Below are 16,311 nucleotides of genomic sequence, written 5' to 3' on the forward strand. Positions count from 1 at the left end.
AGATCATAGTGTTGTTTTTACAGATCATTGCTCATTTATGACACATCATACATTAATACAGAGCAGAAAGAAATTTATTTGCAGTAATGTTTTGATCCCTGGTAGGTTTAACATGAAACTGATGGACAGTATATGAAGAAATATATTTGCTTCTCTTCGTCCTGCATACTGTTGTAACCTTTGATTTAGCTTCATTTACTCACCACGAAGCCAGTGGATATGCCTATGACCATCCACCATGGATGACACTGACAGATTATTTATTGGCAACTTTATTTTTGTGTTGCTGAAAAAATATATCCAAAGAGCTCCCTTCTTTGGGCATTAGCCTACATGACACTTACAGGAAACTCACTTATTCTTATGGAAATGTGCATAAATTAAAACATTAAAAAAAAAAACTGAAGTAAGCAGTAATATACAGTCTAATTTGATAAACCTATGAAAATTAATCAAATTATTTCACAGAAAAATTTCTCAGAGATAAATGGTACTTATATAAACCTCAAATACTAAAATTGCATTAATGATATTCTACAGTAGGACAGAAAATAACATCAACAGGATTGAGAAAGTAAGTAGCAGTCAGCGCTGCGATTAACCGATCACCACCTTGTCTGTAAAAGCAGACGTTTTGACAGTTTGTTGTTCTGCAGCATTCAGCTGTGTTAACACCACAAAAATGTCACAACCTTCCCAGGAGTGGGGGTTCCAGCAAATTTGTCTCTACAAAACCATATTTGGTAAAAACCACACCTCCAACACCTCATACCAAATGTCAAGCACAGGGAACACCTAATCTATAGTAGGCAAGGCAAGTTTATTTATATAGCACAATTCAAGGTGTTCAGCAAGGTGATTCAAAGTGCTTTACAGAGACATTTAAAAAATAAAAACAAATAAAAAGCATGATTTAAAATGGGGGGGAAAGAAAGGAACAGTAGATAAAATCAGTAGTTAAAATGTAAGTTTTGAAATCTAAGCTTAAAAGTAAAACAGTGTGGATTTGGTGCTTTATTCAAATGCAGCTGAGAATAGGTGAGTCTTCAACCTGGATTTAAATAAACTGAGTGTTTCAGCTGATCTGAGGCTTTCTGGGAGTTTGTTCCAGATATATGGAGCATAAAAGCTGAATGCAGCTTCTCCGTGTCTGGTTCTGACTCTGGGAACTGATAAAAAACCGGATCCAGGAGGTGTATTTTGGTCCTAAACCATTCAGAGCTTTATAGGCCAGCATCAGAACTTTAAAGTCTATCCTCTGACGGACAGGCAGCCAGTGTAAAGACCTCAGAGCTGGACTGATGTGGTCCACTTTTTTGGTCTTAGTAAGGACTCGAGCAGCAGAGTTCTGAATGAGCTGTAGTTGTCTGACTGGTTTTTTAGGTAGACCTGTAAAGATGCTGTTACAGTAGTCAAGCCTACTAAAGATGAATGCATAGACTAGTTTTTCCAGGTCCTGTTGAGACATCAGATCTTTTATCCTTGAAATATTCTTGAGGTGATAGTAAGCTGACTTTGCTATTGTCTTAATGTGTTTTTATAAGTTTAGGCCTGCATCCATCACTACACCCACATTTCTCGCCTGGTTGGTGGTTTTTAGGTGTGTAGATTGAAGTTCTCTGGTGACCTGTAATCATTTTTCTTTGGCTCCAAAGACTATTACTTCTGTTTTGTTTTTGTTTAGCTGGAGAAAATTGCGACACAACCAGTCATTAATTTCCTCTATGCATTTACCAAGAGCCTGTACAGGGCCTCGGTCTCCTGGTGACATTGTGATATATTTGTGTGTCATCTTCATAGCTGTGATAGTTTATTTTGTTGTTGTTTATAATCTGTGCCAGTGGGAGCATGTAAATGTTAAACAGAAGGGGTCCCAAGATGGAACCTTGGGGGACTACACATGTGATACTTGTCTGCTCAGATGTGAAGTTACCCATTGATACAAAGTATTTCCTGTTTTCTAAGTATGTTTTGAACCAGTTTAGTACAGTTCCTGAAAGACCTGCCCAGTTCTCCAGTCGTTTGAGTAATATGTTGTGGTCAACTGTATCAAATGCTGCACTGAAATCCAGTAAAACTAAAACAGACATTTTTCCACTGTCTGTATTCAGACATATGTCATTAAACACTTTGGTCAGAGCAGTCTCAGTGCTGTGGTTCTGTCTAAAACCTTACTGGAAGGCATCATAGCAGTTATTCTGTGTTAAGAAGTAATTAAGGTGTTGAGAAACTGCTGAGTAATCTAGTGTCAAATGTGAGGCAACCTCACAGCTAAAGCTTGGCCTAAAATAGGGCATGCATATGTCAATGAGTCCAAGCACAGAAGCAAATTTGCAATGGAATGGCCCATTAAAGTCTAGATCTCAGCCCATCTGAAATCTTGTGAAGGGTCGTTAAAAGACCCTTAACAAGTGAAGGGTCGTTAAAAAACCCTTAACAAGTGTGTGAAAATCTCAATGACCTAAAGCAATGCTGTAAAACGGGGCAAGTCATATAGAAAATGCTTATAACAAGCTACTGCTGCCAAAGACACAAGTTAATCTTTTTTTTCATAAAGTCCTATTAAAACTTTCTTTTTCATATGACTGTATGTACATAGTTTTAAACTACAAGTTATTCTAGTAGCCATACGACAAATTGGATGGAGGCAAAAATTTATCTAGGCTTATAGAAGAAGCATTCACACACATGCAGAGGAATAAAATGACAATGTATCTTTTAGGATTTATGAACGTCAAACCTCTTAACCCTTAGCTGTTAGCTGTATATAACAATCTCATACTCGTGACTGCTGCTGATACAAGAATGCCTCTGTATATTTTTAGAGGGATATTTCCACCATCAGGCGAAGGGACAGCTTGAGTTTTTTCCGACCTGCAACACGTCACCTGCAAAGTAAAAGGAAAAAAAGCAGTTTATTTATCAGTTTACTTGTCAGTTATTAGTAGGTCAGCTAATATTACTGTTGTATAAACTGAAATGTACTTTAAGCCAGCTCTGTAAATTACGACACCGAGGTACAGAGTCCAGTTACAGGGTGTGCCAAGGCCAGACCCAGAAACAGCATGGGGACAGCTGCTATACTGTTAAGAATGCCTCAATCATAGGGGATCGTATGATTGAGTTTTTCTCTGTATGTATTATTGTAGGGTCTACCTTACAACATAAAGTGCCTTGAGGCGACTGTTGTTTTGATTTGGCGCTATATAAATAAAACTGAATTGAAAATTGAATTGAATTTTAAAGCAAAAGGACCCCTAAAAGCTTCTTAAGCTCAGATAACTCCATGTGCTGAACTTGTCATTAACCCACTATTGATCATGTGTGTCGCCACATGAGCCAAGGTGTGAAAAATGATCATTAACATCATCACAGCTGAGGGGTGAAACCTCTGAGATATTGCTCTATCCCATCATATGTTTTAAGAGATTTCTTTACATGTGTATTCCTTTTATTTCCTTTCAGCCTCATAGGGAACGTTTATGCTCCAGTGGGTGGTAGGTCTCTGACCTACCCTTTGACCTACAATACCCACTCCAATGGGAATCAAATAGGTATCTATTTTTTGGTGAACTTGATGTTTTCATCCACTCAGCTCATGTGTTCATGAAACCTCTACCTCTTGTGTTTTGATTTTTAACCAAGTGTCATCTTGAATAAACCAGTAGGTGTTTCTTTATTTGAGCTTCTTCTTTAAAGATGTTGACCTTTGAGTGACACAACCCTTATTGTATTTCAAATATGTGATGGTAAGGCAGAGGTCTAACAGGGAGTAAATCGGATTGGGATGAGGCTCTTACAACTACTATGACCTGGATTACTGAGAACCTACACAGACATTTCACAATTTTATATAATGTCCTGTCTGTTTAAAGGTTGCGTTTCATGTTTTAAAGTAAGAATGTATTATGAAGTACTTGGATGAGATAAAATGGGACAATTTTCAGTAGATTCACCACACATGAGATTTAAGCTACTAGTACGTTTATAATAACTGTTGTATTTGCAAAAATGTACAATTTTAGTTCATCTTAAACTTTGTAGAGGACAAAAAAGTAATACCTGGGCACATTCGGCATGGTATCACTTTCTGTCGTATTTGTTTACATAACCGTAACAGTGTACCATACATTTAATATAGGTTCACCAAGTACACTTAAGCTACTCGCTGAAGCTTTTACTTTGGAAGGTCATGGCGGAAATCACGTGTTTACGTCGGCTTGCTTGACGCAACGGCTTTAAATGGGAATACCCTCGATCCGCTGTGGAGTCTCCTTTAAAAAATCTTACCGCGTCACTGGGATGCGGATCTGGGAGCCGGACACCTAGCCGACCATCCCCGCTTATATATGCCCTCCACCGGTAGGCCGTTTTCCTCTCTGTGTTATTTTTCTTCTTCTTTTATTTTTAACGTGTGTCACATTTAAATAGTTACATCAGCCTTTTATTCTGCTCCGTTCATGCAATGACCGGCTTATGACTTTCAGAGGTAACCTCTCATACAGAAATAGTTCGCCGGGGTTAAAATTAGATAGCTTAGTGTGTAAATGTGTGCTATTAATAACGCAGTGGCTGCTGGGGAGATCAGGCTTGTGCTCACTTGGCACATGTGTGCACCAAAGCTGTAGGTTGCATGTCATTTTTAGTTCCTGGAGGCAGCCTGCATAACATGTTACGAATGTTATGCAAATATTAACAATCGATCAAGTCAGGTCTTGTTGTTTTACTTTCTGTATGCACCCAATACCCTCTGTCGCAGTCACAGGTACAGCTAGATTGCAGTACTGGGTTAATAACATGCTTGTAAAATCAGCCTGGCCTTCTAGGGCGTATTCGTTATCCATCACACTCCTGTTATGTTGGTTTCCAGGAACACCAATTATGTTCCTGGGTCAATGTTTACTCATCCAAAAGTGTCAGAAACACTGGCATTGATTATTTTACAATTTTCTTTTATAATTTTGATTTTGTTTTGTTTTGTTTTCTGTAGTGATGCAGATGACATGTGACATCTCTTATCAAATCATTTCTTTTCTCTGATCTGCCACTTTTAATGTTTCCTACCTTGGCGGGAAAATGCTCACGTGAATTTAATAATGGCTCATTTCACACACACACGCCCGACAAGTGGAATGCATCCCACTGTTAACACCTTTGCTTTTCGTTTCTGCTATGAGGTGTCTAAAGATTAATTGCCATATCTGCAAATATGACATATTTATGTCAAGTTTTAAAACTTGGCATGAAAACTAAAAGGAGGTTACAGGGGAAAAAATTGTTAAAGCTTTACATTTTTCAAAATATACACTCCTGTTCATCTTCAATTCAGAGGAATCATAGCTCTTTTCATAAAAACGTCTACATTTCACAGTAACTACTCCAGTAGATTTAACATCCCACCAAACGTCTGTGACATAATCAGCCCTCTCTTCGCTGGAGTTACAACAGGCCTGTAAAAGGGGAAGCCTTGTGCTATATATCAGCTATGTAAACAAGAGACTGGCACTGCTGGAAGATGTGGCCTCTAAGTTTAAATAAATGATTTTAAAAAGGACTGAAGGCATGTTTGTGTGGAAAGAGATTTAGATAAAGAGTTTAACAATTTGCCCTTCTTTGGGGTTGTTGTTGTTTTTTTCATTTCTTTCATTAATTGTAATGAACATCCTGTTTATGAGGTACTTTTGTTTCATTTAAACTCCCTTCCTTTACTCTTGTAAACACACATTTCCCCTTCAGCTCATAGCCTCATTAAGAGTCTTAATGCATGTTGTTGTTTTCCTCTGGTGCTTCAGTTTAATTTAACCCTGAACTCTCTGTGATTTAAACTCTGATTGATGGCTTTTTTGGCTTCTCGCCATTAAAGTTTTACACCAGGATGCTATAAAACAGTGTGCTTCAGAGTCTGCTGTCCTTGACGGTGAGAAAAAAAGGGCTCTCTGTTTCATTCCTTCCACCTCTGCTTTTCTCCCCCCCCCAGAAAGAAATCACTCACCAAAGATGACAGCTCCTTTAACGCCTGCCGCACCACAGGATCAACGCTTTTTGGTGTTGTTTGACTTCGACGAGACCATCATTTGCGAAAGCAGCGACGATGCTTTGGTGCGTACTCTGCCAGACAAAGAGCTCCCTGCTTGGCTGAAAAACAGTTACAGGGAGGGGCAGTATAATGAAAATACGCAGAAGATTTTGGCCTACATGGCTGAGCAGGGCGTCTCTAAAGACTCCATCCATTCAGCAGTGGAGAAGATCCCACCAAATCAAGGCCTCATGAATCTCTTCCAGTATCTGCAGAGCCACCAGCAGGACTTTGAGCTTGTGGTGGTCTCCGATGCCAACATGTATTTTATTGAAACCTGGCTTAGGCATGCTGGGGTGCGTGACCTTTTCAGAAAGATTTTCACAAACCCATCCAGTTTTAATGCGGCTGGTCAGCTTGTGCTCCTCTCTTTCCACTCGCACTCATGCCCCCGTTGTCCTGATAACATGTGCAAGCAGGTGATCCTTCGGGAGTATTTGGCGGAGCGGCAGAAGGAGCGTGGCGGCGTTCCCTTTCAGAGGGTCTTCTATATTGGAGATGGGGCCAATGACGCCTGCCCTTGTCTGGCTTTGGGGCCCCGGGACACGGCTTTCCCCAGGAAAGACTTTCCAATGCACAGGCTGCTAAAGGAGTTTCAGCAGTCTGCCAAGTTCAAAACAAACATTGAACCTTGGGTCAGTGGCAAAGACATAGTAGACTGCCTGAAGAAAATAGTGGAGGAGAAATGAGAACTGCATGCCTGTACTTGTGAAAGAAGGTCTGTAAGAGGGGAACAAGTGCAATAAAGGTGCGCCAACACTAGTCCACTTGGCAGGCAGGTTATGCATGATTTTAGCCGAGCAACAACCAGACCATCCTACAGATGTAGGATTTATTTTATTTTTATTCTTCAACTTTGTGAAATCTTAATTGAAAATGATCAAATGTGGTAGTAAGAGGTTCTAAATAGAAGATTCCTTTTTGTACCAGGCCAGGTGTTTCCCCTTGTTTCCACTCTCTATGCTACGATAAGCTAGCCAGTAAATGGTTAACTCATAGTGCTAATGGTTTTTAAATATAATGTTTGACAAGACACTTAAACTGCTGTAATTCTAGCCTCATGCAAAAGGCTATTTCATCCCAATGACTCTGGTATTAAACATGTATGCCGCATTGTAAATCGCGTGGTATTAAAATTCAGTTAGCTAGCAATAGCAAGGATATTTGATCAATAATAGATATGCAGTATTCATTATGCACTTTGTTCTCCTTATCAAGTCTGATAAATGGGAGAGAACATCGTAACCAAATTGTCATGCGTGCTCTGAAGTTGCCGTTTATGAAGCAACCATCCCCTTCAGTACACGTGTAGTTTACATTTTTGAGCAATGCGAACTCTGATGGTTTGCTTCTCCTCTTAACTGTATGAGATTTCATTCATGGGGAGATTTAAACTTTTTCTCTTTTGTCACGCTTCCTTTAAAAAAACTCCATCTACGTCCACATAAGTAGGGCCAGGTGTTATGAAACTTTCTGGGACATATGACCATGTTGGCCAAGGACAAGGTCAGAAAAGATAAGAGATAAGATGACATACGCCAGTACCTGTGCACTCCCCACCTCCCATTACTGATACTTAATCTGGGCTTGATTGCACAACAGTAATTTACACCAGGCATGCCATAGACACACAGCTGCCGGTCGGTCTAACGTTATTCCCTGTCCCTCTGAAACAATGGAAAAAAGCCAAATGCACACTACCAATTTTAGAAGGGTTAATGTAATGGAATCATACCATATTAAAAACTTCTAGTGATTATTTTTACTGATAAGATGTTTTCATTTTGGGTCAGGATAAAGAAGTTCTTCTTTCTATTTGAATGCTTTCCCAGTTGATGATTTTCAGTATATCTGCATAAATCAGCATGTAAATTCATTTCTTCCTCACTAAACTTGCAACAGGGGAAAAATATATACTTAGTATTGTTTGGTATTGATTATGAAGAGTTAATTAATGCATTGAAGGGTATTCTTTTCTTCATTTTTTGTTTGAAGCAATACTTTACATCTGTTAAGTCTTGAATCCCTTGTGAGACTGGTTTCAGCTTTAGAAAAGCTAATATTGAACTATGTTAGGTTAATGCTGTCTGTCTTTACCAAGATGAATTTGATACTCAAGAGTTCTGTTTCCTGGTTGAATAAAGTCCATGTTTGTAAAGGGAAAAGTGGGTGCTAATGAAAAGAAGTAAAACGGTAAAGTAGTGTGTAAAACTGGTGACATTTTTTTAGCCTTAACAAATGACAAATTGTTGTGTAAGTGCTGGAAATTTACTTTAAGGGGTGTTTTTTTAATTTCTCAGGGAAGGGAGACTTAAACGAGCAACATCATATAGCAGCATTTGTTTATTTTGTACTGTTGAATTTCAACCAAACAAATTTTACTTGTGAACTTTTATAGATGTCATGAGTCTGACTCTGAAATTCACTGAGCTCTAAACCTAATTCTTATCCAATGCTGTGTTACAAATATGCTGTGGGTGTTCCTCTGTATCGTACTGTAATTGTAGAGATCATGGTTTAAGACTGTAAAAACATTAGTTTACTTTAAATCTGTGTACCTGTAAAACTAAAATAGATTTTGTGCAATAACTAAATGCTCTATACACATAGGTTATACTGGATGAAAAACTTGACTTGTGATATTTTTATGTGTGTTACTCAACCACAGATCACTTCAGTATTGCGATTTTTAGACAACCATGCTTATATTACAACAATGGGGGGGGAAAGAAAAGGTCTTGTTTTTCGATTTTGCGGTTTGTTGTATATTCATTACATCAAAAGTTCTATTATGCGTGTAATGTATCATATTAACAGGAATATAAAGCCATTACCTGACAATGTGTTTTTGTTGTCTGGTTTATATCTGTGACACAAAATCAACACCCCGTAAAGATGAGTTCTAATTTATAACAGCACATGCAAAAACACCACAGAGCTTGAGCACAGCAAATCTTTTTACAGTATAAAAAATATACTGGAGAAAATAACACAGTTATAATTCATCTTAAGCTGAAATGGCCTTTGAGAAGAAGTATAGTTTCAGTTGGGGTTTCTATACCAGTCAGCAACTGCAATCATGATATCAGTGTTAGTGTTTTTCTTAGTTCAACAAATTGCCTTTTCCTAGTCAGGATGTGATGAAACCATGAACGATCTCCTCAAGGTCACTGATAGAAACCCATGCTTTAAATTTAGGTAGAAGTCTTGACTGACAAGATGAATTTAACGACTGGTTTGATTTTTAAGTTAAGTTCAAGAAAAGAATCAAAACCAAGCTGAAGTTTAAGGCTTTTGAGGAAAGGCTTGTCAAACAAACCGGTTAGGGATTAAAGTGAAATATGGGTATTGAAACCCGGTTCTTGTTGAGAAACAGGGCAACTTGCAATACTTGAAAAGTAGATATTTCATTTAAGGGAGGAAACACTACGAATATGCAAAAGCATTTGCTCACAAAACACGCGATGACCTTAAATGAATGTCATGTTTTTAATTCCGCTCCGGACTCGTGAATCTCAACCCAGCAGCAGCGGTGACGTTTGTACGTCCTCTGCCGTTAATGCGGCAGGTAAATAATCAACTAACAGTGCATATTATGTTAGCGCGATCTGGCTTATTACAAAACCTGCCATTACTGTGCATTTAGGTGACCATGATGAGACAGACAGACAGAGTCTGGCTGGCTCAGATGCTGGCAGTTCTCACTGCAGTCTACCGGTAGCGTCTCCTTTCAGGCCAGGATAGACGAATGTCACCGAGCAGTGACTACGTTTATGGTAAAAGGCTTGCACCTATTTGCCACAGCAGATGCCCCCGATTTTCAGGAAGTGAATGTGTTTAATTGTAGGCAGGGACATTACTGGATATTCTTATGTAATTGCTACAGAATAATTTATGTTATACTTTGTTATTGCTACAGAAGAATATTTATTTTATTATTTTACATTTACAATGTTTTTTCCTGGGGACCCTGTGACGCTCCATTGAAGAGCCGTAGGCTGTGGATCTCTTAAGATCTCACTGTTGGGTTTGTAAGGCCATGTTACTCCTAAATTTCTATCTTGTTCAAAGAGAAGATATAAAACAAAGTTCTAAGCTATTCGACCTTAGTGTTCACCTTTTTTTTAAAAAGAATAGATAAGAGAATCGATAAAGAATCAAATCGTTAAACAGAATCGAAATTGGAATCGGAATCGTGAAAATCTTATCAATACCCATCCCTAGCCCTAACCAAAAACAGGAGGAGGGAGGTTAAGTACACAAGTGTTTGTACTAAAGATTATTAGACTCCAGTTCCTCTAAAGAACCATTCCTATTTAATACGTAGATGTAAAAATGAAAATGATTTAAACATTATAATCAGCTGACCACTGATATTCAAAATTATTAACTAAAATATTAATAAAATTCTAAACTAAAATCTAAACCTAAAAGTTTATTTTATAGCTGCTAATAGTTGTAGCAGTCTCTGAAGCCTCTTCCAGTTAAAAGGGATTTTTCCTCCCCACTGTCACCAACTGCTTGCTTATAGAGGATGATCAGATTCGTGTTTATCTCTAATTATGTAGGATCTTTATGTTACAGTTTATAAAGGGGAACATTTGTGACTTGGCACTATACAAATTTAAAGGAACTGAACCGGATAGTGTTTTATGGAGAAAAAAGGAACATCTTGTTGCCACATGTAAGTTAAAATTTCTGATTATATAGAGCATCTTCAAAACCAAAGCTTTTGTGGTGAGAATCTATTAAAAGTTGTCTCACTCAACAGACAGGAAAACCAGAATGCACTACGGGAAGAAGGCAAGATGCTTTGTTGGGAAGCCTTGGATCCTTGCATCCATGTGGATGTTACTTTGACACGCACCACCTACCTAACCTCTGTGTTGCAGACCATGTACACCCTTTCATGGAAATGGTATTCTCTGATGGCTGTGGCCTCTTTCAACAGGATAATGCAAAATAAGCACATGGTCGTAAGGTTGTGCCTGATCAGTTGAACTTGGACTTTATAATTTGGATCCTCGTTGGAAGAGAGCATCAAGCCAAGAAAAATACTTTAACAAAAGACTGTTTTGTCCACAGCTGTTCCCAAATAAGGATACATTTCGAAATTAAATTATGCTGTGAGAAAAACTCAATTTCTTGAAAATAGTGAATTTAGATTAAGTCAAGATTGCATTTACTAAGAGAAGATTTTATTTTCCTTTTCCTTTTTTTTTAGCAACCAAAACAGTAAAGTCTGGTTTTACTTTGGGGTGGTACGAGTCTGTAATTGTTACTTGTTGATGTTGTTGGTTTGAAGTTTATGTTTAGGGAGAGATGACGTCAAAGCTGTGTTGCCGAAATTAAAAGATGAGGGAGTGATGTGGGGGAGGAAACGGTGAGCATCTCAGAGGCACAGGAGATCTAATCTTCCTTCTCAAAGGAGATGATATGTTTATTTATCATGAGGCGCAAGAGGAGGAAAGAATAATACCACTTTTGTAGCAGAAGCACAAGACACAGAGATGAAATGCTAAAAAATTATTTGATTCGTTGTTGTGTGTGAAAATGAGAAAAAGAAAACAGTTAAACAGCAAAGTTTCTGGGACATCTTTATAATAAAAGCACTATTTGGATAACATGTTTATCCAGTTTAAAGGCTGTTGGGTTAATTAGTGTTTAGAAACTTTCTGAATCAAAAGAAACTCCTGTAAACCCAAGTGTGTGTTTGTGGCACATTCACTCAGCTTTTTACAGACAACATCAAACAATACTGTTGTATTGGATTTAACTCGTAGCGCATTAAATCCTTACTGAGGTTGTTACTGTATGCTACTATACTATGAACTACACATCTTTTACAGTCAATTTGAGAAATACTGTACAGACAATGAAAATCCATGAGTCATTTTTTGCCTGCAAAACTAAAAGAAATGATTAAGAATTTTTGAAATGAAACTTTTAGAAGTTTAAATAGTATAATTTAAATGATGTGTCCCAGCCTAAAGAAATTTTTACTTCTTCAGAAACAAGCAAGGGCTAAATGCTAACACCTCGGCTCTGTGAAAAAGGGGTGATTTGACTTTTTCTTGTCAAGGGCAGGTTCCCAGGATCACATATGAAAAGGCACCTTTTCACCAGAAGATGGCGCCAAGTTATTGTGTCGCTGTTAAATCAGCTCAGGAGTGCCCTCCAGTGTGAATGTGACTTTGGCAAGTCCTTACATTATCCCAATTATTTAAGCCAACACAGATTAATAAGAAAACAAAGTGACATCAATGGAAGCAGGGTTCCTCTGGCACAAACAGCAGTGCTGATGTGAATTCATGAAACATGGCTCACAGGATATGACAGTAAAGGCTCTAGGCTGCAGTGATGGAGATGGCGTATGAGGCGCTCCATGTCACCACGTTAGTTTAAGATGATGCTGAAGTCTGCCAAGTAATTCGTTGATTCAGCTCTCTTGCTTGTATGGCCTGTTTTGTTCATATTTAATCTGCTGTAACCTTGTTGCTGCCTTTTAACCAGTGCTTCTTCTCTTGTCTCTCTACGCTCCATTCTTCTTCTGTGGATTGACTTCTGTCAGATTACATAAAGACGAGTCTGTGTGATCAATCTTTTTACCCACTCTCTTGGACATTGTTCTCCCCACATCTGATTTCTTCTCTCTGATTTATCCTGTCACTCCGTGCCTCGGGTGATTCCGTGTCATTGTTGTTGTCTACCGTCATATTTTCTGTTGTCAGTCCAGGACCCCGATGATAATGACACAACAAAAAGCTGACTGTACAGGACACTTGTAGCCCTCACTATCACTGCCTATATGTTGTTCTGCAGTTCCTTTTTCTGTATGATCTATCCATCACACTTTGAAAAACATGTCTGCCAGCTCTGGGCTTTTCCAACTCTCAGCACAAATGATCCTACCAGAATTGATTCTTCAATAGAGGTCATATTGAGCTGGTATTAAGGAGAGACGACATGTATTGTCTGTATAGTCAAATTAACAAAAGACAGCCTGTAGTCCAAGCCCATTTTGGTTGACCTCCAGAGGTAAATAAATGGATAGAAAACACAATTAGCATCAGTTTGAGGAGAATGATGACAAATCGTATTTGAGGATCTCAAACTGGTCAATGACAACCTCCTGTTGTAGCTCCATACATCAGCTGATACAGCCCTTCCTCCCACCAGTAAGAGATGACACTCAACTGTTGAAGTGCTTTAAACGGCCAGTGCTGCCAGATGATTGCGTTTATGGATAACCTCATTGATTGTTCTCCATTCAATTACTCCCTCAGAGGTGAGAGATAACTCAGTTAAGAGGCTCCGGCCTTGTAAGAGGTCACTCTGAATTAGGATGTGAGCTTTCTATGCCAAAGTGCTATCAGGCAGATTTGACTTGTAAGCATTTTGACTGCTCTGCGTTTGATTCTTCTAGTGATAGTTTAAGAGAACACTGGGAGCCAAAAAGTCATGCTAATAGCGTTAGGCGGTGGCCCTCCCTAAAAAGAAAGTTAGCAACAGAAAGAAAAGGAAAGGAGTGGGAACTGTGGGCCGTCTGAGCTGACGTTTATCTAACGTCCTTGAGATGAGCTGTAGAGATAAAAACAAGAGTCCTTCATTGCAGACCGTCAGCCACAGAGAAAAAACAATGTCTGAATTGTGTCTGCGTGTCCTTGAAGATGCTAAAAATCACAAAAAAAATCTTCTCTGCACTGAGAAGCTTTCAGTTATCTGCTGAATGTGTGCCAGTGTGAGGGAAGCTGACAAGAAGCCAGGCAGTGTTTGCAATATAAGAAAGTGTACTTTCATAGCAGCAATTGAAATATCCTATTTTGTAATCTATAGTTTCCACCCTGGACTCCCTCACCGCAACTTCACAGCACCCCTAATTACAGCTTAACTGTCCCCCATCTTTCAAACCTCCTTTTACTTTGTAATCTGATCGTAGTATCACCTTACCAAAGGTGTAGATGGCATTACACACCTATTTTTCAAGTATGGGTGGTCTTCTCTTCCAGAAGTGCAGCAAACAGACCTTTATGTGTGAAATACATTCAGTGGCTCTTTAAGGAAGCTTTTATCCTGTGTAACCAAAGCCCAGCGGACAAAGTTGAAACAAACAGTGGGTGTCTGTTCAGTCTCAGACTGCACCATATACAGCATGTGTCTGAAAACACTTGCCTTTGCCCTTTTCATGAAGCCCTGGCTCATGACTTCATTTGTGCAGCAAGAAGAGAAGGATGAACCCAGACAGTTTGCGATTAACCTTTTCCACATATCAGTGGAGGTGACAGATCTGTTAGCTGCACATTTTTCACATTCATTCCCGTTCATTGCTGAGCTGAATATTTCGCACCTAATCCATCATGCGCATTAAAACCGAGTAAAGTCCTTCATCGCTGCCGATCTTCCATGAGAAGAAAAAGACAAAGATAAGCGAGAAATACCTATAACCCTATAAAAACATGACAAAACAAAGGACTGAGACTGTGTGATGTTTATAATATCAGCAGAACTTGCAGTTGTTCCTTTAGTATTTTTTAAGATATAAAAGGTAACATAAGTATGGTTGAGTAGGGTCACCAGATTCCTACAAACAAGAAGTAAGAAATCCAAGGTGGGATGGTCTCAGATTTTGACATTTAGTAGTTAAATACGTGCAAACTGTGGGTAAGGGTCTGGCATTGATCATGTCTTGTATTTGCATTTCCAGACTTAAAGCTAAAAGTGTGTTTTTGTAGTCTTATGTTATAGTCTTTGCACACTTGCATATTCCCTTTTCCATCCTGATTACTGTTAAAGCTATTATTTCAACTGCTAATCTGTCTGATCATCATCTGTGGGTTTGCATTTAAAGATCAGCACATCTTCTTTTTTAGCCGCATGTTTCTTACATTTACTTTTATAAACATGGGACAGATGGGACAAGGGATAGAAAATGGTCTGCAGCACATCACCATGGCTTTTGAGGGCTGTGAAGAAGTATTTGCCTCCTTCATGATTTCTTTGATTTTGCCAATAAACAAATTTTAATACTACACAAAGATAACCAGAGTAAATACTAAATACAGTTTTTAAATAATAATTTAAATTGTTAAGATAAAATAAACGATCCCTTGTGTGAAAGAGTAATTGCCCTCCAAACTTAACAACTAGTTGTGCTATTCTTGGCAGTAAGAACTGCCATCAATAACTGGCAGTGAGTCTTTCACATCGCTGTAGAGGAATTTTGGCCTACTCGTCTTTGCAGAAATGTAAATTCAGCCAGACTGGAGGGTTTTCCAGCATACGCAGCCTGTCTAATGTCGTACCAAAGGATCTTAATCAAAGTAAAGACTTTGACTAAATCACTCCAGAACTTTCATTCTGTTTTTTGAATCATTCAGACTTGCTGATGGACTTTCAAGTATGCTTCAGGTCATTGTCCTGTTGCGTATTCTGAGTGATCTTAAGCTTCAGGGCACAAACTAATGGCCGGAGATTATCCTTTCGGATATTCTGGAGGAGATTAGAATTCATGGCTCTATCAATTACATCACGCATTCCAAAAAAATTTAGTTAATTACAGTGAATTTGTGATTTAACAAGGCATTACTTCTTCATTTACTCTGTTTTTTTCTCTCCTTCTGCTTTTTTCAGCTGCTCCTAATAAAGGAGTGGCCACAAAGGATCGCTGCCTCCATCTCCCCCTATCCCTAGCATCCTGTCACACCAACCCTCTGCATGTCCTTCTTAACTACATTCATGAATGTCCTCTGTGGGCTTCCTCTTTTCCTCCTGCCTGGCACCGTGGTCTACAATATCCTTTGTCTAATATATATGGTAAATGGCCTGTATTTATATAGCGCTTTACTAGTCCCTAAGGACCCCAAAGCGCTTTACATATCCAGTCATCCACCCATTCACACACACATTCACACACTGGTGATGGCAAGCTACATTGTAGCCACAGCCACCCTGGGGCGCACTGACAGAGGCGAGGCTGCCGGACACTCTGACCACCACCAGTAGGCAACGGGTGAAGTGTCTTGCCCAAGGACACAACGACCGAGACTGTCCAAGCCGGGGCTCGAACCGGCAACCTTCCGATTACAAGGTGAACTCCTAACTCTTGAGCCACGATCCTTCCTCTGCCCATGTCCTCACACACCTCTGTTCCTCTAATGTATTCATTCCTAATCTTGTCCATCCTGGTCACTCCTAGTGAAAATGTTAACACATTCAGCTGCCTCTTGTCTTTTTGT

General features: G+C 39.0%; 1 protein-coding gene across 1 annotated transcript; it reads left to right on the forward strand.

Moving 5' to 3' along the window:
• Positions 1 to 4,206: 4,206 nt before the first annotated feature.
• LOC147323391 (putative phosphatase phospho1) lies at positions 4,207 to 8,909 on the forward strand. The gene is made up of 2 exons (XM_086303711.1): positions 4,207 to 4,362; positions 5,978 to 8,909. The coding sequence occupies exons 1-2, from the start codon at positions 4,350 to 4,352 to the stop codon at positions 6,763 to 6,765; spliced, it is 801 nt and encodes a 266-aa protein (XP_086159837.1). The 5' UTR covers positions 4,207 to 4,349; the 3' UTR covers positions 6,766 to 8,909.
• Positions 8,910 to 16,311: the final 7,402 nt, after the last annotated feature.

Source organism: Aulonocara sp. 'chitande type north' Nkhata Bay, linkage group LG8 (assembly GCF_057382095.1).
Source record: "Aulonocara sp. 'chitande type north' Nkhata Bay isolate Kocher_YH1m ecotype deep benthic linkage group LG8, A_spYH_male_GT1.1, whole genome shotgun sequence".
Classification (NCBI taxonomy): Eukaryota; Metazoa; Chordata; class Actinopteri; order Cichliformes; family Cichlidae; genus Aulonocara; species Aulonocara sp. 'chitande type north' Nkhata Bay.